This window comes from Oratosquilla oratoria, chromosome 4 (genome assembly GCF_046742065.1).
Source record: "Oratosquilla oratoria isolate Oo_2021 chromosome 4, ASM4674206v1, whole genome shotgun sequence".
Lineage (NCBI taxonomy): Eukaryota > Metazoa > Arthropoda > Malacostraca > Stomatopoda > Squillidae > Oratosquilla > Oratosquilla oratoria.
The window spans coordinates 79,646,719-79,674,042 of NC_134780.1; the positions used below are offsets into that span (position 1 = coordinate 79,646,719).

Sequence of the window (27,324 nt, forward strand, 5' to 3'; positions counted from 1 at the left end):
GGGCAGTGGGTGGGAGACAGGGATGACCCTTCATGCATGAGGAACTGAGATGAAAGGGAGGAAAGGGTGGTGGATGGGAGTAGAATAAGTGGGAGTGAAATGGGTGGGAGTGGGTACATGTCTTTTGACTAGCTATCTCCCTTATAAGAGGGAAAAAGCCCTTGGTACGAGATGTATAGATTCTTTAACCTCCTGAATATAATGACACCTATGTATGCGTCATGAGCCGCGAGTGGGGTTTACGAGAATGCCTCTCTCCATAAGACTTACTCCTAACTCGCTGGCACCCTCTCCCCTTGATAAGAAGTCTAGGTCTGATAAACCAAAGTCAGTACATATATGATCCAATCTAGTCAGATCCAACAAGATCTGTCCAGCAGCCTATAACCAGATCATATTGTTGATGGGGTCCTCAAGATGAGGTACTAATGAAGTGATTGACGAGTTTAACACCATATGAGGAAGGAGGCTTTATTTGAAAAACGTTTTGCTTATTTGTACGTCGTACAAATAAAGGCTCCGTACTCATATGGTGTTTAACTTGTCAATCTTGTCGGCAACTGCCACTTTCAAGGTACTAATGAAGTATTCTGTGTCTTCTCCTTGATCATTTCATTCGGCAGTTTGTTTCCATAGCCAGGCCTATTCTGTGTTGGTATTATTTTAGTGCTGAGTGGCAGCCTGAACATAGTGGTTCAAGTGGTTTCTTGCTTCTCTCTTTCTCTTTCACAAGCATGTACACACGCACACACACTAAACAATAAAATCAAGGAACATAATAGGTTTCACATTACAGCTGAAGACAAAAATACAAACTTACCTGTGTCAAATACTGTGCAGGTATAACGACAACAGAGCCAGTTTGAGTGTTGGAGAGAACCCCAGGGGGTAAAGAAGAGGCTGGTAATGTGAGTGACGTGGTTTGTGGCCGAATCTGTTGAATATTGGTACCACTCGATGTGCCAGACACCGGAATGATTACTCGTTGATTGCTCAGCAATTTTCCCTGTGGTTTGTAAATTATTTTAGAACACAGTAATGACAATTCTGCAATATTTCCTCATGCTAACTTGCATTAGTTTGTTCCTCAACATGGAGAAAAATAGGAAAAGTAAAACAAATACGTCCACCTGCCACTCATCCAACACCTGTTTGTTTTCCCCTTTTATCTTAGTTTCTTGTGGATAAAGGGTCATCCCTGTCCCACCGGTCAGAAGTAATGCAGCAAGGCACTACCCCCAAAGCAGGGCCCAATGAAGCTGGTTTAATCTCACCAGGTTGCCATGTAATGAAGCAGTGGGAGTAAACCAGCTTCAGCTGTTGGGCCCTGCTGTGGAGGTGCTGTGTCTTACTGCAATGTTTCTGAACCAGGCAGTGGGTAAGGTGGGGCCTGGGGATGACTCTTTATCCACAAGGAGTTGAGATAAATAGGAAAACAAATGGATATTGGATGGGTGTGGATGAGTAATGATTGGGCCTCCCTGTCATAAGGAGTAAAGAGCTTTCTGGTATATGGACATAATTAGAATACATATACAAAGGTTTTTTTCCACCTTACAAGGGAGGTAGCCAAGTCAAAGGCATAAATCCACTCCCACTCATTTCATTCCCACATACTCCACTCCCATTCACCATTCCTTCCTCCCTCTTTTCTTGCCTCCTCCTGATGATGGGTCATCCCTGCATCTCGCCCACTGCCCTGGGTCATAAACAATGTAGCAAGACACAGCACATCTACAGCAAGGATGCTTAATTTAATCAGTGACACCCCCCCTTCTCCATTCCCTCATGCAGAAAAAGATTGGGAGAAATCCCTTTAGGGTGGGTAAAAAAATCATTCACACATACTCCCTAAATCCCACATCCCAGACCCACTCCCTTCCAAGTATCACAGTATCATCCATACACATTCTTCACTCACCCTTATCTTCTGTCTGCTACCTTCCTTCCTCAACAGACATTCCCCTCTTTCCCAATGCCCCTTTTACCCCATCCATCCATCTCATCCTTGGTTGCCCCTTCATGTTCACTCCCTCCATCTCTGCCTCCTACACCCCTTTTACTAATCTTTCTTCACTCATTCTTTATATGTGTCCAAACCTTCCCAATACTCTTTCATTAACCCTATCTCCCAACTCCCTTTCCATCCCAATGTAGCTATAAATGACATCATGCCCACACAATTATGTAAATAACGCAAATGGGCACGCATGAGAGTAGATATGTCCGTTCCTTTCCTAGTTTATTGTATTACCTCTTATAAACCTATGTGACAATTTTCTTTGTTGTAATCCCCTGAAGGTGTGAAATATCACAAAAGCGCTTGGGAATTCTAGTTTTCTTTTCCGTTTTTTCCCTGTGGTTATCAGCAATCTTTTGGATCACGTGGTGTTGTGATCTTTTTGCATGAGAGTAGATATGTAGTTCCCCATGAGTCAGACATGTTCCCTTCTATATTGGGTCCTAGCCAATGATGGTCGAATCTCCTTGCAAAATAGAAATATGTGTGATTTCTGCTATACTGGCTCCTAGCTGATTGTGTTTGATGCCCCTTGAAGAGGTTTCCCAGGATGTGACAGAAACCTGTCACCTACTTATATTGGCCCACTTGGCCAATTATACAACACCCCAGCATGAATACAGCCCACAAATCTCTCTGGGAAGACACTTTCAACAGCCGAAACTGGGTTTTCCCACAAATCCTTATAGAGTGTATGTTGTGTTGTTTGCGTGCATGATTGTGTATAATGCAGTCTTCCATTATGTGTTGTATGGTATGGGGTGAAGTGTTACATCCTGGGCAGCTGTTCACAACACGGTCGTCCAGCCTCTTCTGGTAGCTTAGAAGTGCTGGGTGGTGACCGCATCGCAGTCTGGCCAAGCGGATTCTGTCCTTTCGTGGGAGAGAGGATTCAGAAGGGTGGATATCAGGGGGTCTGGCATGCAGCAGTGTGTTGTATTTCAGTGTGTTAATGGAGCGGCGAGTGATATGATTATGAATATGTTTCCGGAGGCTGGTATTTGGTGGTTGTGGGGGAAGAGAAGAGAGTATCTGTGCGTAATAAAGGTCTTTGGGTGTAGTTTTAATGTTTCTTGGTGTGTGTGGGTGTTCTGTTATGTAGTGTAGTGGTGTGATGTGTTTGTGGTGGCTGCAGCAAGTGTTTTGTGTGCCTCTCATGTCGAGGTGGTCCTTGACTTTGAGGACTTTTGTTTCATGGTGTAAATGGTCTGTAGGTGTTGTATTTGTGCAGCCTGTAATTGTTTTTAGGGCTTATAGTAGTAGTAGGATGTGTGATTTCTCCTATATCAGCTCCTAGCTGATTGTGTTTGATGCCCCTAGGAGAGGTATATACATGTATATATATATTTTTTCCCGAGTAGATGGGGGGGTCACCATATAATAATGTGGTGGGGGTAAACCAGCTGCATTGCCTTACAGCCAAATGAGTGGCAGGGAACAGGTATCTTGGTCCATAAAAATGTAAGATGGGTGAAACAATGAATAGGTCTTGGATGGGTATGGGTGTATGTTACATATGTGTATATACATATATATATATATATATATATATATATATAATGTATATATATATATATATATATGTGTGTGTGTGTGTGTGTGTGTGTGTGTGTTGTGACGTGTAGGATGTACATTGTTGTAGATGTCTGAGCATCATACTGCTGATGTATGTTTTCTTTTCAACTAGGATGGGACCAAGGGCTCTTGCAAAGACCTGTAAGCCTACCATCTTGAAATGCTGATCTACGGGGCAAATATTTTGGTTTCTGAATACAGATGTTCTTATGGGATGGTTGTAATGCACCCAGTTGTTATTCTTAATGATTTCTTTTGTGTAGTTTGTCGGGTGTCTATTTTCTTTATCATAAGGAACCATTGTGTGGAAGCATAGTCGAGTGTGGTTCTTATGACTAAATCCTTACTTATTACAATGTTTAGTTTCTTGTTGATTTTCACTTTTAGGTCCTTGACATGAAAGGAAATACATCAAGAGTTGATAGATATCTTGGACCCAGGCTGGAGACCAAGTCAGCCCCTTGGGGATGTACCTCTAGATGGAGTAGAGGGTATTGATGGGTTTTGAAGATAGCAGGGAGATCATTCTCTCTGAAATCCATTTTGCAGGACCAACACTAACAGGTACCATATTTGGTTCTGTTATAAATTATTAACTACAAATATTTCTACATTAACCTCTAACACTAACCTATGGTCTTTATTTCTTAAGAAGAAGAAGAAGAAAAAAAAATAAATAAATAAATAAATAAAAGTACATTTCATGACTAATCTTGTAAAGTTCTCAACTACAAAAATGCTGGGTTACTTGGTGGGTAGAAAATTCTACAAAAGTGCAAAACGGACAACAATGTCATATAGTTAAATGTTGGACCAAACTATTAGATATCTAAACTAATATTGTGTCCTTCGAAAGCAACAAACCTGCTGATTAGGTGCAATGGCTTTAATTTTAATAGGTTGAGTGCTGGCAGGGGCTATGGGTTTGTTAGAACCTTTGTACACTGTGGAGGTGGTCAAGCCTCCACTTCCTCCACTACTAGTACCACCACTGGGATTCACTAGACGTACATAGTTCATCTGCGGCATCTGCTATTTGAAAGAAAACAATCCTGGTCACCAAAAGTAACATATACAAGTTTGCTAACAAATGAATATACATACAGGAACTGCTTAGTGAAAGTAACTAAGATATATACATATTAGTTGCTAAAGATACCAAAAAATATAAGAGTAGTTTAGGAAAGGCAAGAAAAACATACAAAACACTATAGGTAAAGGTTAAACAACAACATGTAGAAAATAGAAGAAAATATGTTTTATATACAAATGGTTTACATAGAGGCAAATGTTGGGCATATGTACAAGATGGTCCTGTGCAATTAATGTCAAAGAGGATCATCTCCTGAACATTTCACCATCATTATCTCCACCTGGAAATATAATCTTCACTCCCCCCCTACTTTTTTCATAACAGGAGCAAGCAATAGTCAGTTGCTCTCCTCTTCCTCCTAGGCTGTACATAAACATACTTTACATACATATCAAAAGTTCTTTCTCTTCTTATAAGGGAGGTGACCAAGTCAAATCACATACCCACTTCACACATATGACTCACTTAATACAACTCCCATTTCATCACCTCATGGACGAAGGGTCATCCCTGTTCCTCTGCCACATTGCACTAGCTGTTGTTATCCTTCCCTAGACTTTCTGGCCAAGCAATCCCATCTCCCAAGGGCTTCTTGTGGTGGTTTAGCCCTCAATTCCTTCCATGCTGGGGGTTTGGGGGTAATCCCACAATATAGATACCACCACACCATGCCCAGGAGATAGGGTTAAGTGGAAAATGGCTGTGTATAGATGATACCATGATGCAAGGAAGGGAGGGGATGGGGGATGATTAGGGTGGATGAGTTAGGGAGTGGTTATATGTGAATGATATTTTGACACAGCCCCAAAGAATTTCTCCACATTTTCTCTTGTTCTGCATGAGGGGTTGGGGGAGGGGGAATTGCCAATTAAGTGAAGCAGCCTTGCTGTGGATGTGCTGTGTCTTGCTGCATTGTTTCTGATCCAGGGCAGTGGGCAGGATACAGGGATAATCATCCACAAGGAACTAAGATGATAGGGAGGAAAGGGAGATGGACAGGAGTGGAATGGGTGGGAGTGGGTTTATAGCTTTTGACTTGGGAGGTAGCCAAGTCAAAAGGCATGTACCCACTTCCACTCATTCCACTCCCATCCATGCCCTTCACGCTAATCCAATAACATTAAATAAGAAAGTAACAAACCTCCTGAACTAAAACCATCACTGAATCTGATGTGTCTCGGCCTTTGAACTTACCTTATTTTGAATAACCTGTACATTTTGAGTTTGACCTGAGAGCTGACTGGTGGGAATTTTGATAACTTGCTGTCCAGATGTGACAATTTGCCCTGATCGTATCGTATTCTGTAAAAAAAACATGAGCCATAAGTAATTTCAAATATGGAGAGGTGCCAAGATGGGAGGGAGGGAGAAGGGTGGAGAGGAGTGGAATATATGGGAAATGAAATGGATGGGAGTGGTTTCTGTGCCTTTTTCTTTTTGGCTACCCCTGTGTAAGGGGGAAAAAGCCTTTGGTATATGTATGTATGTATTTTTACATGCAATCAATCACCATGTTAGCCCAGGTCTCTCTTGCAGAAGACCCAGAGCTCTCAGGTGACTGGCAATGGCAACTGGATTGGCCCACAAGTCATTCAAGGTGGAGATACTGTGCTGTTTTTTTGTTATCATTTGTCTGTTTGATTTTCATTTATTATTAGTTATATGTCAATTAATCACTATTTACTTGTTTGTTTATTATTTAACTATACTTATGCATTTATGTATTTCATTTGTTATTTACATTATTATAGTTTTTATTAATTTATTATTATGATTTTTTTTCGCATCCGACCTAGATATGGACCAAAAGGTCTCCTGTCGGCATGCTCCGCCTTTGTAATCCTTTGTTGTTTGGGTAGGGCCAAAGTAGAGCAGTGTAAGATGAGGTGAGCTGTGTCTTCTACATTGTGATTATACATACATACATACATATACCAAGGCTTTTTCCCCCTTTCAAGGGAGGTAGCCAAAAAGGGAAAGGCATAAAAACACTCCCACCCATTTCATCCCTAAATACACTCCACACCCCTCCCACCCTCCCTCTCATCTGAGATTATATCTGAGGCAATCTGATTCTGTGGCCAGTCCTAAACAATGTAGGTACTGTTCAATGCTGACTCAAGGGTGATTTGATACAGGTCTTTAAGATTCTAAAGGGAAATGACATCAAAAGTATGGAAGTAGATTTAATTTGGAAGTGGGTAGGAACACCTTTGCCATCCGTGTAGTAAATGAATGGAGACCAAGGATGAGATGGATAGATGGGGTAAAAGAGGCATTGGGAAAGAGGAAATGTTGATGAGAAAGGGAGAAGACATAAGATAGGGGTGAATGGAAAATGGTTGTGTATGGATGATGCTGTGATGCACGGAAGGGAGTGGGTGGTGGATAGGGGGGTGAGGGCATAGGTGTGAATGATATTTTGATGCAGCCCGAAAGGACTTTTCCCCATCTCTTTTTCTGCATGAGGGGATGGGGAGGAGGGGACACCAATTAAGTAAAGCAGCCTTGCTGTGGATGTGCTGTGTCTTGCTACATTGCCTCTGACCCAGAGCAGTGGGCAAGATGTAGGGATGATTTGTCATCCAGGAGGAGACAAGAAAAGAGGGCAGGACGTAGGGTGTTGAGTGGGAATGGAGTATGGGTGGGAGTGGATTTATGCCTTTGACTTTGGCTACCTCCCTTGTAAGTGGGAAAATGCCATTGGTATATGTATTATTTTTCCAGCATCTGACCTACAGTTAGTGTGGACCATTTTGCAAACTTTTCAAGTATGCATAATGGTCTCCATTTTTGGGATCTATGTGATATCTCTTATGCCTTTACTTTTTTTAGGAATGTCCCCTGTGGGACTACAGGGAGAAGGATGCCTGGTCCCAATCCCCATCCCATTTTTCTCGCCTCTTACGATCCAAGTGGAAATACTTGGTGGCAGTATTCTTTTGCCCCCACCACAGGGTAGGTAGGCGAAAAAGGAAATGAATATTCAGAGAAATTGTACAGGACAGTAACAAGGGGTTGGGGGACAGCATAACAGAGGGACAGTCGTAGTATGAAAGTGTCATCATTTCTCTATGAACAGAGTTTTCCTCTATCACAGAGACCCTCCCACACCTGACAAGAACCACACTGGCATATCTATGCTCAGGACACTATTCAGCATTAAAACAGCACCAAAACAGAATATGCTTGGCCACAGATTCAAGCTTCCCCAGATGCAACCATCACACAGAAGACACAGACCACCTCATAGTTGCCCCACAATAACAATTCCCAGACAACAACACAATATTTCTTCTCTAAGACTTATGGTAATGCATGGGAGTGGTTGTCAATTTCCTAGAGGTTGTGTTTTTTCCAAGCGAGACTAGGGGCAATAGATTAATTGATCATTTCTTCAGTATGTATGTACCAGTAGTGCCTAGTTTTCCCTCACATTACATATATGCCACATATCAAACAAAAATGATAAATCTAAATCAGTTCCTAAGCTTATGTGAACAGAACCTGCGACACCATGATGCCAGTAACAGTCCTTGGGTCCTCCCATAGATCTCACTGGGAAGAAATGTTGGGCTACTGTTTGTGTTGAGATTAACCACTTCCATTAGTGACGCCTATGTAGGCTTCATGAGAAAGTGGGTACGCGATGATGCCGACGTCTTGATTATTTTTCTTGTAGTTGTACCTATGTAACCTCCATTCTCTCTAAACTGGCTTCATCATATTTTCTATGGTTATTAAAATTCACAGGTGAAAGAGAACGAACGATTGAGCACAGACTTAATTTTTTTATAATGCGATTATTATGTCACAACATCGCATGTCGGGCAGCTAATGCTGCCAGACGTGCAATGTGCCCCGGAGTGAAGAGGTTAAGTGTTTGAGAAACATGATAGATATGACAAGAATGGATAGTGAGAAATGAGGAGGTGAAGCAGACAGCAGGGGTTAGGATAGGCTCTCAAATAAAGTCAAACAGAGTGCCAAGGTGGTGTGTGCATATGGGAAGAATGAGAAAAGACTAAGAAAGCGAATTTGGGATGGAGTGAGCTTGTGAATACTAGGAATGAAATGGATAAATGGAGTGATGATGGCTTTCGATACAAGTGGAATGTCTGTAAAGCCAAGAATCTACCTGCATAACAAGGACCTCCTCTATCTAGTAAATGATGAAGCCAGCCAAGGTACACACCCACTCCCACCCATTCCACTCCTATTTACCACCCACTGTTCCTCTCTCATCTTAGCTCCTTATGGATGAAGGGTCATCCCTGTCACCTTCCTACTGCCCAGGTCAGAAGCAATGCAGCAAGGCATGGCACATCCACAGCTGGGCAGCTTCATCAACACAACACAGAAACACTCCCTTCAAATACCCTCATGGGAAAAACAGAGAGGACAGGAGGAGAGCCCTTCAAGCTGCGTCAAACAAAGAAGACATACATATACACATGTACCAAAGACCATTTCCCCCTTACAAAACATGGCTGACTCAAAGCACAAACCTCTCCTCATCCACCTAGACCACTGATACAAATGAGAACATCCCTTGAGGCCATATAATCCCTTCATCCACCCATAATTTTCCTCTATTCACTCCTTCCATTTAGTCAAAGCATATAGCCACTCTTCACCCATTCCACAACCCATTTGTTGTCCCTTTCATATTGGCTAATTATGAATGAAGTATCATTAAAAAGAAATAATAAGTGAGGAACAAACATATGGAGGAAACCTACCGTTTGACTTGTGCCTGGAACTGCACTTTTAATAACAATTTTCTGTGGACTTCCCAAAAGATTCCGTGCAGCTCCTCCAATCTGCAAAAACAAATTCACTTGTTAACTCCATTCAGTGTCACTAGGTGACTACCAGAACCGAAGTGCTAACATTGGGAGTGGTGTGACAATGGGGTGGGTATGTGGGTATGCTTTGACTCGGCATAAAAACCATACTATTTATCAAACATCAAAACATGTTCACAAATGCCACAGAATGAAACATGAAAAAGATACCTGTTGAGTGGTCGGTGCTGGCGCAATCTTGGTGGGCGACTTCATGGCCATGGATACAGGAATCATAACCTTACTCGGAGATTTCACCGGAGATCCACCACTAACGCTCACTCTCTGCACAACAATCTGAGGAGCAATATATATATTGTACATACATACATACATATACCAAGGCTTTTTCCCCCTTACAAGGGAGGTAGCCAAAAAGGAAAAGGCATAAAATCATTCCCACCCATTCCATCCCTGAATACACTCCACACCCCTCCACCCTCCCTCTTATCTTAGCACCTCCTGGATGACGGGTCATCCCTGCACCTTGTCCACTGCCCTGGGTCAGAAGCAGTGTTGCCAGACACAGTATATATGGACCACCTATAGCAAAGCCTTTGTAAATGGGGAAGGGACCAGTGAAATCATTCCTTGGTTCTTCATGGGAGTGGAGTATGTGGTGATGATATGGGCGGGAGTGGATTTATACCTTTGAAGTGTGTGTGTGTGTGTGTGTGGACTCTATGGAGGGGCACTACAACCTAACTGTAGACTTCTCATACCATATCGCACTTAATCAAACACAAAAACAATTCTAGCATGTTCTGCTGAAGCATCTGCTTTAGCCAACTCTGAATGTCCCATGATATGTTCATATAAGACCACTTACACACTTCAAGCTACATGGGAAAGATGTCCTAAGGGTAAACTGACTACTGTCAGGAAAGTAATGTAATGCAATTTTCTTATAGTTATGGCAATAAAAGAATAAGAGGACTGAGTGAAACATGAATAAAATGGTTAATTTGTTCTGTGGGAAATAGTATACAGGATGAATTGAGTGGATAATAGTTTAAACACTGTTACTATGAAGCAATTTTGGTATCACAATCACATTAAAACTATAAACTCCTTTATACATGTTGTATCATAAGCTTATGACTGTTGCCAACACATGATGTACCACTAGTAATCTAAAGGAGCCTTACTTTGTTAGGAGACTGTGGCACAGCCTTGGTTGGTGACAGCAATCCCATCTGCTGGGCCTGCTGGAGTGTGAGTTTGGTAGGGGAATTGAGTAGCGTGTTGGACACCGAGGTGCCTGACGTCACAGCACTCTGGCTGTTGACGAGTCTGACCTGCTGCCCACCTATACTGGTGACACCTGAAGTCCCCACTGAGCCAGGTTGACTTGTGATTATCACTTTGGTTATTGTCTGTAATTGAAGACAATTTAAACAATGAATATCAATAAAATACTTAAAACATTATTATTTGAATAGATATATATACATACTAATGGCACTTTCCACTTTGTAAGGGGATTAAGTCAAAGCATACACACACAAAAACTTGATGCTAAAAGATACAAAGACAGGTCACTACGAACATAGCTCCCTTACTGTATAATACAACTAGGTAAATACACACACACACACACACACATTTCATACATACATATACCAGTGGCTCTTTCCCCCTTACAAGGGAGGTAGCCAAATTCAAGGTATAATTCCACTCTCAACCATTCTACTCATATCCACCACCCCTCCCTCCCTCTCATCTTGGCTCGTCATAGATGACAGGTCATCCTTGCATCTTGCCCACTGCGCTGGGTCAGAAGCAATGCAGCAAGACAGAGCACATCCACAGCAGGCCACTTCATTTAATCCATGATCCCCTTCTCTGTCCCCTCATATAGAAAAAGAGAAGATGGGGAGAAATCCCTTCAGGCTGCATCAAAATATCCTTCACATATAACCACTCCCTAACCCCATCCCCCCACCCACACCTTTCCATTCACCACAGTACCATCCATACATTTCACACATATTAAAACTCACTACTCTACCCATCCCAGCACCTTGTGGATGAGGGATCATCTCTATCCCACACCACAAGGGCAATGCAGCAAGGCACAGCACTTCCAGAATAGGGCCTGACAGCCAGAACTGGTTTACCCTCACTGCTTCATTATATGGTGACATCATCTCCTCACCCACTCAAAGTAATGCCCACAAATATATTAGACTCTACCCCTACTACCCAAAAACACATCTACACATAAAATACACATAAACAAAACTTACAAAATAGCCCAAATAACTCCATCCTACAACATGCATCATGAAATTTAGGTCCACAGAAAACACTACTGATACACAATTCACCTTCATTCTGATCAGATCATCACCCAGCACTGAAACAGTATGAACACACAATCAGCTTCACATAACACCATCTGCACCAGATACACCTACCATAAAGGTATAGAACACATAACCTTGCACTCTCCAAACACAAAAATATCTTGGGGTTAAAGGTTTCCTGCAAGAGAGAACTGATTCAACAGCGTGAGTTCCCCATTAATGTTAACAGCAAATGGAACATACCCCACTATTGTGTGACTGTGATACTGGAGTCTGCTTCAATTGAACCGTTTTGATTGGCTGATTGGTGGTTTGTGTCACCATGACTGGTTGGCGCACTGATGAAGAAAGTGACGATGACAGAGATGATGGCAACTGTGATGCATTGATGACCACCGGTTTTACAGTATTTGTTGCACTTAGATTCCCACCTGCATTGACCACCTGCCCACTTGTCGGAAATATCCGATTTCCAACACCTAATGATAACGAACTCTGAAAAACAAGAATTACCATTAAGCCCATTCTCTTCAAACTGGGTTCGGAACTTTCTAGACTGATTAAAGTTTCTTAAATTTTGTTCTGATAAATTTATCAAGTCTCAGAAAGTTCTGCCAAACCTTAAATTCTTATGTGCAGTGCTAACTAAGAGTATGACTCTAGTATGTAAACTAAAACTGTTTATACAAAGGAAGAGTAAGCTTAAACTCAGCTTAAAGAAGTCAGTTTACAGTATTAGTTTACTAAACCATGATCAAAAATCCATCCTTACCAGGGAGGTAGCTAAAGTCAAAAGGTATTTATCCACTGCCACCCATTCCACTCCTATCCACCACCCCTCCCTCCCTCCCCATCTTGGCTCCTCATGGATGATGGGTCATCCTTGCATCTCACCCAACACCCTGGGCCAGAAGCAATGCAGCAAGATACAGCAAGATGAGTGGGAGGATTTAAAAAATTTCAAAGCCCATTAAATATTAAATTCTTCCCCATATATTGTTTTGCTCCATCATGTAAACATGTATTTTTCATCATGATTATGACTATCTTCTAAAACAAGTACCTGACTCTTTCAAATCAATTGTTAGTTTGAACATTAATCAACAAGAAATCAAGAAGTGGACAAAGACAGTTGGACTCCCAATCATACCAGGTCAACTTGATTCTGCTGTAGCATAACCAGGTTTCCCATACTATTTTTGATGAAGTGATGAGCACCATCAGTAGTACTTAGTATCTGATGATGGGTTGGTGTGCTGGTCTGAGTGCTGGGGTGGTCTGGCAAGATGGTTTCACCAACACTGGCATGGAGATCATCTGGACCCACAGAGATGAGCTCACCTCCATGGTGATGCAACATCTCCATATCTCCTGTTGATAAGCAAAATATCAGAAAATGATTTAATGAAAACAAAATAGAAATGCATAGTTACATGTGAAATATGTTAACACACAAATGCCTGAAAAAATAAAAATAAAATAAAATAACTGGAGGTAGTTTACTTTTCTTGCTTTGTTATAGGAAAACTCCCTTCTCATCCACTTAAAATAATTTATGGAGCAGATGAGAGCATCCCTTCATACTGAGCAACCTTTTATATATTCACACTTTCCCTCCATTCACTTTTATCTTTTGCACTTTTCCCTGCTCTACAGACACCTCACATGCATCAAGGCCCCATGTACCCCATCCAGCCACCTCATTCTTGGCATTCCACTCAAATTCATTCCACCCATTTCTACTCTCCACAGTCAATTTTACTAGTCTTTAGCAACTCACTTTTTTACATATACCCTTCACCTCAAAATTCTTACTCAATCTACCCTTGTACCACAACTATACCACTCAAATACTTCATCTTAAGTATGTCCAAGATCCTCCTTTCTCTTATTTTCCATTTTCTGAACACAGTGCCACTAGTATAATCGCCCTTTCATGTAACCTTTTTGCATTCATTCTTAGATTTTTTATAACACTTTCCATTCCAACCCTGACATTTTGTTGCCTCCTTTACTCTATAATTCACCTTCATATATGCATACACCCCCACCCCACTCATTTCCACATACTTAAAACTCTTCAATCCATCCAACCTCCCTTCAAATTCACATCCAATCTGCTGCCACCAGTACATCTCCCAAAATAAGGGAGGTGCAAAGGCCTTTTGGTATGCATGTGCATCTAATCATATCACTTTCGCCACTTATTTACTCTCAACATTTTCCTCTCACACATCCAAATTCAGTCCCTACCTGCTTTAGTCTCTCAGAATCAACCACAAGTGCAGTGTTATCTACAAACGACAACTGGTTCACTTGCTTAGATATGCAATAATGAATCATAATAACTACAAGAACACTTACCAATAACCTCTGTGGCTTCAGCCAAGGTGTCCACCTCCATTGCTTGATGTGAGTGATGTTTGACATCCTCATCCCCTCCTGCCACCTCAACGATGTTTCCCACAGCCACGCCATCAGAAATAAGGACACCTGTTGTATCTACAACCTGTTACATGAAAACACTTTAGTATCATGAAATGGTATATGCAAAATTTTCTATAAGCTCTTAAGGAACAATTAATAAATATAAAATAAAAATGAACATAGAAAACTAATGTTTATCAACAGTGAAATAATGTGTATATATATATATATATACACACACACACACACACAATAGCCACAATCACCCTTTATATGAGGGATGGCAGAGTAAAGACAAACATATTATCTATCTATACACCAAAGGCTTTTTCCCCCTTATAAGGGTGGTAGCTAAATCAAAAAGCACATGCCCACTCCCATCCATCCTCCTCCTATCCACATCCTTGCCTCCTTCTCATCTTAGCTCCTTGTGGATGACGGGACATCCCTGTATCCCACCCATTCCCCTGTGTCAGAAGCAATGCAGCAAGACACAGGATATATACAGCAAAGCTGCTTCACTTAATCAGTGACCCCATCACTTCATCCCTCATGTGGAGAAGATGCAGTCAAATCCCTTTGGTCTGAATCAAACTATCTTTCACACATAACCACTCCCTAAACCCTATTCCCTCCCGTCCTTGCATCATTATACACAGCCATTCTCCACTTACCCCCATCTCCTGCCTTCTCCCTTCCTAGCCCAACAGACATTTCCCTCTTGCTCAAAGCCCCATCCATCCACCTCTTCCTCAGTCATTCCCATAAGTTCACTCCATCCACACCTCTTTTATCAATCTTTCTTCACTCATTCTTTCCACATGTGGAAACCATCCCAATACTCTTTCATCAACCCTGTCCGCCATCTCCTTTTCCAACCCTGCTCTCCTCATCCCCTTGTTTCCTCTATCCAACCTTATAATCCCTACCATACTCTTCAGATATATCATCTCACATTTAAACTTCTCTCTGCCTCTCGTAAACACTAAGCCTCCACTCCATACAATGCCATCAGCACAATCACCCCTTCATATAATTTCCTCTTTGCATCTATTCCCAAATGCCTATTTCTCATAACACTTTGTAATCCAAGGCATTTACTTGCTTCTCAGTCTACAAATTACCTCCACCTCCACTCCTCCCTTTTCTGCCACATGCAACCCCAAATACCTAAAGCTATCCACTTCCTCAAGCCTCTTTCCTTAACTTCCAACTCACTACCATCATCTCCCCTTGTACATCTCATTATCTTACTTTTACCCAAATTTACCTTCAACTTTCTCATATTGCATACCTTCCCAAACTCTGTCACTGACTCCCTTTACCTCTTCAATATGAATCAAATTCTTGCAGGCAGCATTAGCTGCCTGATGTACAATGATGCATTACAATACTCATGTTATAAAATATAAACTTATAGCTGTATTACTCAATCTATTTCACTCTGAATATTAATAACCATGGTTAATATGATCAAACCAGTTTACATAATATGGAAGTCACTCAGCTACAACTACAAAGTAAATATAATCTAGATGCCAATGAAGGCCTCCTCATATACCCACTCGCACCTCATGGTGCCTACGTAGGCATCATTGTATGGAAGGGATTAATATCTTCTTTGACCTTGCTACACACACACAGTAATGTCACCAAACAACTGGCCCATCTCCCACCTTTCTTCATTTTCTTTAACCATCTCCAGTCCCCTGCATTACCTTTGCATCTACCTCCCACAACACCCCATCCACATACAAATTAATCAGCCATGGTGACATGACACATCTCTGATGCAGTCCTACCTTTACCTTTCCATTTCCAATTCTAACACAGGCTCTATTACTCTGGTAAAAACTCATGACTGCCCTTAGCATCTTTCCCCCAATCCCATATATCTGCAAAACCTCCCACAGTGCCTTCCTCTCTACCCTATCATAAGCCTTTTCCAAATATATATCTAAAAAATAATAAAAGATAAAAAATAAAAATCCTTACCTTTTCTTAAAGCTTTCTCACATATCTGTCTTACCATAAAAATTTGATCCACACAACCCCTGCCTTTCCAAAAGTCACACTATTTTCACCAACTACTCCCTCTGTTCCTCTCCTAAGCTTCTCATACCCTCCCATAAGCCTTCCCAACTACACTCAACAAACCAATCTGTCTGAAACTACTACACTCACACTTGTCCCTTTTTCTCTTGTAAAGCAGAACTATATAGGCACTCCTCCAGTCCTCTGGCACTCTATCCTCCCTTAGTGAAAGGTGGAGAGGACCTTTGGGAAATATACTATTGGACATGACTACTGAATACAAAATGACTCAATGGGTAAAAGAAAATACCAGATATAAAAATAATGAAGAACCATTGAGACTAGATTTAATATTTACATCAGCACCTGAAATTGTGGATAAAATGGAATACAAGACACTAACTGGGAAAGATAACTACATACTAACTGAGCTCAAACTAAAAGAGGAATTTTGGGAAACTCGGAAAATTCTTTCAAAAAGCAAGTTGGGAAAACTTCTTTAATGATGAAACACGGGTGGAAGAGAAATGGATGATATTAAAAGAAATCTATAATGAAGGAGTGGATAAATACATACGAAAACAAAAACAGGAAAAGGTGTACATTATGTGCTGGTACAACAAAAAATGTAGTGCGGCAAAAGATGCAAGAGACAAAACTTGGAAAAAAAAAAAAAAAGTGGTAAACATATAAACTAAGAAATGAATATATAAAAATAAAAAAGAAATTATGAAGAAGCAATAATAGACAAATGTAATAATCAACCTAAATTATTCTACAGATATGTAAATGGTAAATTAAAAAATAAACAGGAAATAGTGAAACTATGTCAAGGGAATACGGTATATAGAAGATATAGAAATGACTGAAATTATGAACAAACATTACAAATCTGTATTCACAAATGAAAATACACACAATTGGGATGAAGAAAAGGGAGAAAGATCCCCCCAATGAAAGAAATAATTGACACAGAAAGAAATAAGGGACCAAATAATGAATCTTGATGTCAGAAAATCACAGCCCAGACAGAATTGTAAACTGGATACTAAAAGAATGTATAGATGAAATAATGAACAAAATATACAAGATACTAGATTGCTCACTCAAAGAAGGGAAGGTACCGCAAGACTGGTAAAATGCCAATATAGAAAGGGGAGATAAGGAAGACCCAACAAACCATAGACCAGTCTCCCTTACAAGCACAATAGCTATATGTGAAAAAGTTATCATAAGTAGATGGATTAAACATCTGGAAGAAAACAATATACTGAATTCAAAACAATTCGGTTTTAGACAAGGAAGATCATGTGCCACAAACTTGATTTGTTTTTATTCAAGGTGAATAGATACAATGCAAGAAATGGACGGATGGGCAGATTGTGCTTTCCTGGATTTACAAAAGGTATGATAAAGTACCACACAAAAAGCTATTAAGAAAGCTTGAAAAACAGGTGTACAAGGAAAATTATTGAAAGGGATGGATGATTTCTTGCATGGGAGAAAAATGAGAATGGTGCTTAGAGATAAAAACTCGACCTGGGAAGAAATCATAAGAGGAGACCCACAGGGTTCAGTATTAGCTCTGATAATGTTTGCTATATAAATTACATGGATGAAGGTGTAGAATGCTATATAAACTTCTTTGCAGACAATGCAAAACTACTAAAGAAAGTACAGAAAAAGACTGTGAATCACTACAGAGACCAGGACAAAGTCTGGGAATGGAGTCAAAAGTGGGAAGTGAACTTCAACATTAAGAAATATATACAATAGTTTGGAAAAAGTAAAAATAGAATATCAGGACAATATGAAATTGGTACAAAGGAAGTAAAACAAAGTTGGCTCCGAAAAGGACCTAGAAGTAATTATCACCAAAGACATGTCCCCAGACAAGCATATAAACAAAATAGTTGGAGAAACCTACAATTTACTAAGATCAATAAAGGTGGCTTTTAATTACTTGGATGAAGTAATGGTTAAAAAAAATATTAGTCACACTGATAAGACTAAGATTGGAGTATGCTACGACACTATGGACACCCAGTACAAAAAATATAAAGAAATTAGAAAGAATCCAAAGAGCAATGACAAAGATGGCCCCAACACTTTAAAAATTGACATATGACCAAAGATGTCTAAACTGGAACTACCAACCCTGGAACAAAGAAGAGAAAGAGGAGATCTATTGCCCATTTACAGAACCATGAAAGGCATGGAAGTCCTTGATAGAGAAGACTTATTAAAGTGGGATAAAAGAAAAACAAGGGGACATGAAAAGAAACTAAAAAAAGGATAGTTATAGAAGAGATCTGGAGGAAAAAAAAAAAAAAAAAATCCACACAGAGTAGTGGATGTCTGGAACAAATTGGACAAAACAATGGTGTGTGCAAACACCATAAAACAATTCAAGATCAAACTAGATGCTGAGAGATACAAAAACGGATCACCGCAATACAATACAACTAGGTAAATACTAGCCAGTCCACTATTACTATACCCATCCAACCCAGGTGCCTTACATGATCTTATTATTTTCAAAACTACTTCTACCTAATCTTTTCTTTTTTCTCCTCCATTTTCCTCTTTTGTATTGTATTCTCTTTCTGCATGAGGAGATGGAAGGGGGGGGGTGCCAATTAAATGAAGTGGCCTTGCTGTGGATGTGCTGTGTCTTGCTGCATTGCTCCTGACTCAGGGCAGTGGGCAAGATCCTGGGATGACCCATCATTCAGAAGGAGCCAAGAAAAGAGGGAGGGCTGGTAAATGGGAGTTTTGTATGTGGGGATAAAATAGGTGGGAGTGGATTTATGCTTTTGACTTTGGTTACCTTTCTTGTAAGGGGGAAAACCCTTGGTATATTACATATGTATGTATTTTCCTCTCCCATCACTGTCATTTCATAGTCTCCCACTACTACCACCAATCCCTCCCTATCCTCCTCCACATTCAACTGCTCCCTAAAATACTCTGCCCATCTTATCCTTACTGCCTCCTCTTCTGTTAACATCTGTCCATCTATGCCCTTTACTTTTTCTTCTGTATTTAACTCACCTCCCCATCATCTCTTAACTTCCTTCCAAAACATCTTTTTTTTAATCATTTTCTAAATTTTGTCATACCCCTCCCCTATTTTATACCTGCTCTCCTTTTTGCCCCCTCTGTATTAAGATTTGCTTCTCTTCTTTTTTTTTGTACCTCTCACATGCTCATCTTACATTGCAACCAATCCCTGAATGCTCACTTCAGCTCTTCTACTACCTTCTTCACTTCATCATACCACCACTCATTACCCTTCCTTCTATTCCAGCCCATCCTCATGATTACACATACTATCTCTGCACAACTTGTCACTCCCTCCTTGAAACACCCCCATTCCTCCTTCACTTCTACCTCGACTCTATCCTTCACCACCTCCCACACTTCTTCTTGTGTTCCTCCCCTTTTTCCTTTTTCATTTAAACAGTTCACTCACATTAAAGACAAACACTCCCAACAAAAGACCCATTCATCCACCCCTCCCATCCCAGGACCTTGTGAATGAAGGATCAATTTGATCCATATATGCACTACTTGAGTCAAATGCAGCACAGTAATTAACAGCTTCTCCATAGCAGGGTACGGCAGCTGAAGCAGAGTTACACTCCACTACTCATCCATTCCTAACTAAAAACAATAAACCATCTTTCTATACATCTAGATGCAGACTTAAAGCTCACTACCTCTCTTTGTAATCACTGTATTACATAAAGCCATATTTTGACCATCTCTGAATTCTAGAATTATCATTCCCCTTCTTTAACACCTCACGAGCCCTTCTCCACCCACACTAGCTCGATGGTTCCTCTCACACAAAATGGAAAACCTTCCAGTGTCATAAATACTCAAAATAGTAAGAAACTTCTCATAACTCAACCCAGAATAACCTACTTTTGATATTAATAACATCAGTGGACCTTCGTATCCCAATGACTTCACCACCCACTCAATGACATGTTCAGTGCTGGAACACAGACGAGACCACACCTCATAGCAATAAGAGTAGCTTTACAATGCCTTTACAGATGCACTACCATAGAGAACTCCTTTTCAAAATAAAAGTAAAACTTGTGCTTACTAAGTGATGCACCAAGCATACCAATCTTTCTGGCAAACCTATATATGACCAATCATTGTTTAGATCCCCCTCCCATCTCCTGTCTACCTATATACCAAAGGCTTCTTCCCCCTTATTAACCACTTCAGTACAATGACTTCTACATAGGCATCATTCGTGAGTAGGTACACAAGGATGCCAGCATTGGCATCTTGATTATATATATTTTAGTTACCCCCACATTCTGTGAACTGGTTTGATCACATTTTCTGTGTCGATTATTATTCAGAGTAAAAGAGAACAAGTAATACAGCAATGACTTTATATTTTATAACGCGAGTAGTGTGACGAATTGTACATATGGCAGCCGATGCTGCATGCAAGAGTTTTACTCATACTGAAATAGTTAAGGGATGTAGACAGCCAAGGTATGCAATCCTCCCCACCCACCTTTCAAAGGTATGGAAAAGTCCAGAAAATCTCCAATAAAAGCTATTGCAAACTCTCTCCCCACTCCTCAAATCAATATCCAATATATTTTCAATCTATTAACCATTTCGGTACAATGATGCCTATGTAGGCATCATGAGGCGCGAGTGGATACACAAGAAAGCCAGTGTTGGCATCTTGATTACATATTTTTATAGTTGTACATGAGTTAGCCACCCGATTCTGTGAACTGGTTTGATCATGTTTTCTGTGCTTATTATTACTCAGAGTAAAAGAGAATGAATAATACAGCAGTGACTTTATGTTTCATAATGCAAGTAATATGATGCAAATTACATATGATAGCCAATGCTGTGCAGGAGAATTTGAGTTATACTGAAGTGGTTAAGTGGCAGACATTGGCAATAACATTATCATCAACATCTAACCATTTAAACTGTAAACCTAACCTCTTTCTGTGGAGGGCTATCCTTAAACCCACTTCTGATTTTATACCCATCTCTCTACATTATAACTGACTGTTCGCACAACCACAACATTGTTTTTCCCTCTCCAGCTGTACGGCAACAGCCCCAAGTCTTTCAGTCTCCTGGCAAATTACACCATTCCCTCCTATCATCCCATCAATCTAGTTTCAGTGCTAGGCACTACACTACAGACATTCGGGCAGAATTGTTGACAAAAATGTCCTCTAAATTTGCCTACAATCACCTACCATATTTTTCAACTTAGAATAGGCATGACACAGGCTGGTGATGGTGGATCCAATGTAATTATTCTTTTTGACACAGGTGCGTAAGCACACGCACAAACTCTCATTTGATTTACAAGTATTTAATCTAGACATTTTACCTGGCTGTCTGAAGTTTCGTGAAATCCTTCAAGATCAGCTGGCTGAATGTTGAGGCTAACTAACGTCTCAAGGTCCTGTTGAGTGAGTTGCTGAGACAACTCCCCGAGGGCAGAGGCGTCGATGAAAACAGTACTAGTGTCCTCCACTGTGGAAAGAGAAAACAATTAATATATTTCACTATGCAAACATTGAGAAAGACCAATGATTAGAGAGGCATTTATAAAGAATACAAACAAAACTAAATCATGGATGTACAAACACTATCCACATTCCCCTCATTCATGGTTGTACCTCTAAATAGATGTAAAGTTTTTATGGGCTGCACTGGGCAGTGGGTTGGCAAATGATCCTTCATTGGGGATAGCATGCCTCCATGGGCCCATCACCCCTCCAGTGCCTGGTGTTACAATTTGAAGGCCCAGCTCTAAAAGCCACCCATCCCTCACATCACACTACATCTTCCCATATGCAACAAGAAAACTCCAGCAGCATTTCACATAAATACAGTATCAACAACTTGCTCCCAGTATCCCACCTTTCTATACATAACTGCATACACATCACACACACAGATCACAAACAAACATGCCTTAATAATTAATTTGTTGGTCAAGGTTCCTTGCAGAAGAGCCAGAGTTGAAAGCGGTGGGTCTTGTCATCCCTTAATACTTTATTATCACAATAATAAAGTTAGTCAAAGACTGCTGGGAATGTGTGGACATATGAAAAGAATGAGTGAAGAAAAACTAGCACTGTGTGGAATGTATAGGAGAATGGAGTAAATTTGAGAAGACTAAGAAGAATGAGGTGGATGGATGGGGTGAAAGGGGATTTGGATGCAAGAGGTATGTCCAATGAGGAAGGTAGAGGGCAAGAGATGCGTGAGTGGATAGTGAGGTGTTTCTCAACCATGGTTCTGCAAAAGGTTATTGTAATAATGTAATAGACATCATCCTATCTAACCTATTATTACAATGAAAATAAAATGAGAAAGATATGGTATATATATACATTTTTTTTGCACAGGGGTTCCTTGAGACATGCAATTTATTTTAAAGAATATGCAAGGGTTAAAGGTTGAGAAATGCTGGGATAGTGGTTGTGAATGGATGAAAAACTGATACAGCCCAAAAGGATTTCTTTTTGTCTGCTCTATAAATTCTTAAGTGGATGAGGGGTAAAGTCACTATGTAATAATGTGGTGGGGGTGAACCAGCTTTAGCTGTCAGGCCCTGCCATGGAAGTGCTATGTCTTGCTGCATTGCTTCTGATCTGAGCAGTAGGCAGGGCACAGGGATGATCCTTCTGCATGATCTTGTTTTGGGTAGGATGTGTCTTGGGACTGTGTTAAGAACCATAGTATTGTCTATTGCTACAATTAATGTTCTTTCATATATCACTTTCTTATTGAAGCCTTTTAGTACACACTGGGTGAGGTTTATGAGTGATATGTTGGTTGAATGACTCTCTGAATACATAAAGACTTTGTGAAATATGTATGTTTGTTTCTTTTCTAAAATATTTCCAACAATTTAGATATGGAAATGAAGGAAACAGGTATATAGGATGCTGGGTTTTCTGGCAGTCTACTTGGTTTAGCATAAGAATGAAGGAGACTGTAAGAGACCATAAGGCCTACACTAGGCAGCTCTGGATGGGAATAATGTGACACTAAATGCTCAAGCAACAACCATCACACAGAAGATACAAAGCACTTTATATCACTGTCCTAGATTCACTCACTCTTGACAACTCCATAAAATCTTCATTGAGTGACTTTATAATTGAATAAGCACAGAGCTAGTTTTTGGGCTACCCACTTAAGTTTATTATCAAATGCAATAAGAGAAAACAGATCTAATTTGATTTCTGATTTTGGGACAGTTCCACCAAAAAAATTAGTTAAATCCTTTAGGTCTACTCCCACCAATGATGTTGTGACTTTAGAATATCACTGTCAAACTTTATGAAACTGTCTAATTCAACAACTGTCCCTCAGCTGATATGCTAAGGGAGTATTTCTTGTACAGTGAAAGGGTTAAGCTATTGTAAAGTAACTTTGACAATAAAGTAAATTTACTGATTAAATGATTAATGAATATCACAAAGATTTAATCTGACTGTGGAACATAAGGTATCCAAGCAAGATCATTTTTTTCCATGTTTACTGTACCAGGACAGGGATAGAGAAATAATCAATGCAAGATAGAACTCTACATACATGTTAGGTATGCCTTTTACTGAAACACAAAATAATATTCTATGACATTGATGTACATACACACCCAGAATGAGATTAGTAAAAAGATTCTTGTTGAGATGAATTAACTATACATGGTGTTTCACTGCATTGGTGGAGATATGATGAAAGCACTCATAGAGAACATGATCTACCCCCTCGATTAGAATATGCAGCAGTGATGTAATTTGTCACACAAAATGGACATAAGTAAGATCAAGAGACTGTTAAAAACAGCAACTTTATTACCAAAATAGTCTCCAGACTAGCAGAAATACCCTATAAGGAAAGATTAGATGAAATAAGGGTTTTATGAATGACATGTTGAGAACAATGAAAGGTGTGGACAAGACAGGGCAACCCCCTCTCTCTCTCTGAAGACTACTTTGTTAAGATTACTATTGCTTTTATCCTTGGAGACAACCTTGCACTTAAAACATGGAGTCATAGAAGTGGCAAAGGAGATGCAGTAAGAACTGGTAGAGAAAGGGATGTCATTGAAGTCCCTAGAATACTGTCTTCATAAAACTTGTGCAAGCAATACTCCATATGGAGGATGGAAAATTGACAAGAGGTCATGAAAAAATGGAGGGGGGGGAGGAAGATAAGAAAGATACAAAGAAACTCAACTTCCCATACAGATGTATCAATCTTAGAAATAACTTAAAAGAAGAAATAGGGTAGTCAATCAACTGTTACTACTAGTTTTGTTGAATGGAAACTCGTATTCCCACAGCAGCTCACAATGGTCCTTGATTCCTCCCACACATATCTCTAGAAGAAACTTTGGACTGATGTCAGTGTATTAGTGTGGGACTGTTATGTTACTAATTGAAAGCAGAAGGATGGAAATAGCTGTCATTGTCAGCTCTCTTTTTTTTTTCTTATACTTTTCCTTACAAACTTTCATTTTATATCAGTAATAACAGTTAGAGGAAATAGAGATAAGACTGATAAAGATACCCTGTCCAAAGAAAAGAGTGTCACCTAAACAAGAGAAGCAAGGAAGTTGAAGTGTCTGAAGTTGGACAGCAGGGAGATAACTTGGGTGTCTTTTTCACAGAACTATCTAAAGACAAAACTGTCAAAAGAGAGATAACAACAGTAAAAGAAAGAAAAAAGGGAAATGGTATACTGGTTGCTTTCACAACTATGAAAGAAGTAGACATAATCAACACAAAAGACCTATTGGTGTGTGATGCCATGAAAAAAAAAAAAAAAAAAATGCTTCAAGTATACAAAGAAATACAATTTTATGTACAGATACATCAATCTGTGAAACAAGGAAGAAGAAATAGTCCAGTCAGACATAAAAACAAGTTTCAAGCCAAGTTTGACCAGTGGTGGTAGAGAAGAGCCAGGACTCCACAAATATAGCTCCTATCCTCTATAATACTAAAATGAAGTGGTACTGCATGATAGATCTGAGAGTATCAGCTCCCTGCCACCCACATTCCAAAACCAGAATCACTCTTACCTCCATCTCGAGGTACAGCATAAACTTCAACTATATCTAATTTGCCTTTTCACATAAATGGAGCTGACAATTGGCAACTGCTCCTCTCTTCATACTACCATTGGTGAACATCACAGAAACAGTCCCACACTAATACAACACAGACAACAGTCCAAAGTGTATTTCCTAGTCTATGGGAGGGCCAAAGGGTCGGTGCCAGCCGCTGTGGGGCATCAGATTTCCAGTCCATGGAAACTGAGTCAACAGTTATTGATATTATAATTAGATTACTGGATCATGTGGTACTGGATAAAAAGGACACTCAAGATAGAAATAGCAGAAGACCACAATGACTGAGAGGCAATTTTAGAACTACATCAAAGTAAACAAACACATACAAAGTACCACACAAAAAATGATATATATATATATATATATATATATATATATATGAAAAAGGAACATATAGGAGGGATACAAGGGAACCTACTAAAATGGAGGGAGGGCTTCTTGTTTGGTAGAAAGATGCAGCGGCGGTGCCAGGAATTTTTAGTTGGGGAGGCTAAGGGGGGGCTGAGCAAATTTTTGGGGGAGCTAATAGTAATATGATAATACACATATATTATCCTCATTTCAGAAGGGGAGGGGGTTAATGGTTGGGCTAGCACTGATGGCTGACAAATCTTTAGCCCTGGCAATTAAAAATTCCACTTAATAAAATTATTTCAATGAGTGTTTCAAATTTTTAATTTGCTCATTTCAGTTGGGGGGGCTGGCCACTTTTTTTGGGGGGCTAGAACCCCCCCTGGCACCGCCACTGGAAAGATAAGAGTAGTGCTCAGAGAAAAATATTCAGGTTGGAAAGAGGTGATCAGTGGAGTACCGCAAGGATCTGTATTGGCTCCAACAATGTTTGCTATTTATGTGAATGACATGGACGATGATGTGAAATGTTACATGAGTTTCTTTGCAGATGATGCCAAACTGTTAAGGAAAGTAAAAACTGAAAAGGATTGTGAATCACTGCAGGAAGACCTGAATAAGGTATGGAACTGGAGTCAGAAATGGGAAGTGGACTTCAATATTAACATGAGTAGCATAATGGAGTTTGGAAAAAGCAATAATAGAATATCAGGACATTATAAAATTGGAACCAAGGAGGTAAAGAAGGAAAGATCCAAAAAAGATTTGGGTGTAATTATCTCAAACGACTTCTCCTATGATAAACAGATAAACAAAATTGTCGGAGAATCCTACAACTTGCTAAGGTCAATAAAAGTGGCATTTACATATTTGGACGAAGAAATTATTAAAAAAATATTGGTCACACTGATAAGGCCTAGACTAGAATATGTGGTGACATTGTGGTCACCCAGTACCTAAAAGAATATGAAGAAAATAGAAAGAATCCAGAGAGCAGTAACAAAAACGGCACCTGCACTTGCAAACTTGTCATATGAGGAGAGATTGGATAAACTGGAGTTACTAGCTCTGGAGCAAAGAAGAGAGAGGTGACCTACTGACCATCTACAGAATCATGAAGGGCACAGAAATACTTGATAGAGAGGACTTGTTAAACTGGGACAAGAGAAGCACAAGAGGACATAGAAAGAAAAGAAAAGAAAAGAAAAGAAAAGAAAAGAAAAAAAAAAAAAAAATAGCTACAGAAGAGATCTGAAGAAAAACAGTTTTCCACATAGAGTGGTGGACACTTGGAACAAACTAGACAATGAAATAGTCTGTGCAAAAAACCATTCATGAGTTTAAGAGCAAACTAGACACTGTGAGATACAAAGGCGGGACACCACGATCAACCTAAATTGAAACTACTCATGAATTTATAAATTTGAAACTAGGTATGATGTAACACTTTCTGAAAATTATTATTCTAATAACAGTCACCAATATCAACAACTCTCTACTAA

The 27,324-nt window shown here is 39.9% G+C and overlaps 1 protein-coding gene across 4 annotated transcripts in view; it reads right to left on the minus strand.

Annotated features, from left to right (window-relative positions):
• The window catches only part of LOC143024942 (protein lin-54 homolog), a 55,981-nt gene that overhangs the window by 26,435 nt on the left and 2,222 nt on the right, over positions 1-27,324 (minus strand). The window contains exons 2-11 of one of the 4 annotated variants that reach the window (XM_076184449.1): positions 21,704-21,849; positions 14,209-14,353; positions 12,995-13,215; positions 12,088-12,339; positions 10,684-10,911; positions 9,707-9,832; positions 9,431-9,511; positions 5,883-5,990; positions 4,460-4,624; positions 821-1,006 (exon numbers count right to left, since the gene is read on the minus strand). In XM_076184449.1, coding sequence (XP_076040564.1) covers positions 821-1,006; positions 4,460-4,624; positions 5,883-5,990; positions 9,431-9,511; positions 9,707-9,832; positions 10,684-10,911; positions 12,088-12,339; positions 12,995-13,215; positions 14,209-14,353; positions 21,704-21,849 — 1,658 coding nt within the window. Of the gene's footprint in view, positions 1-820; positions 1,007-4,459; positions 4,628-5,882; positions 5,991-9,430; positions 9,512-9,706; positions 9,833-10,683; positions 10,912-12,087; positions 12,340-12,994; positions 13,216-14,208; positions 14,354-21,703; positions 21,850-27,324 lie in introns of all 4 variants that reach the window. The other 3 variants (XM_076184448.1, XM_076184452.1, XM_076184451.1) reach the window with 3 other exon arrangements.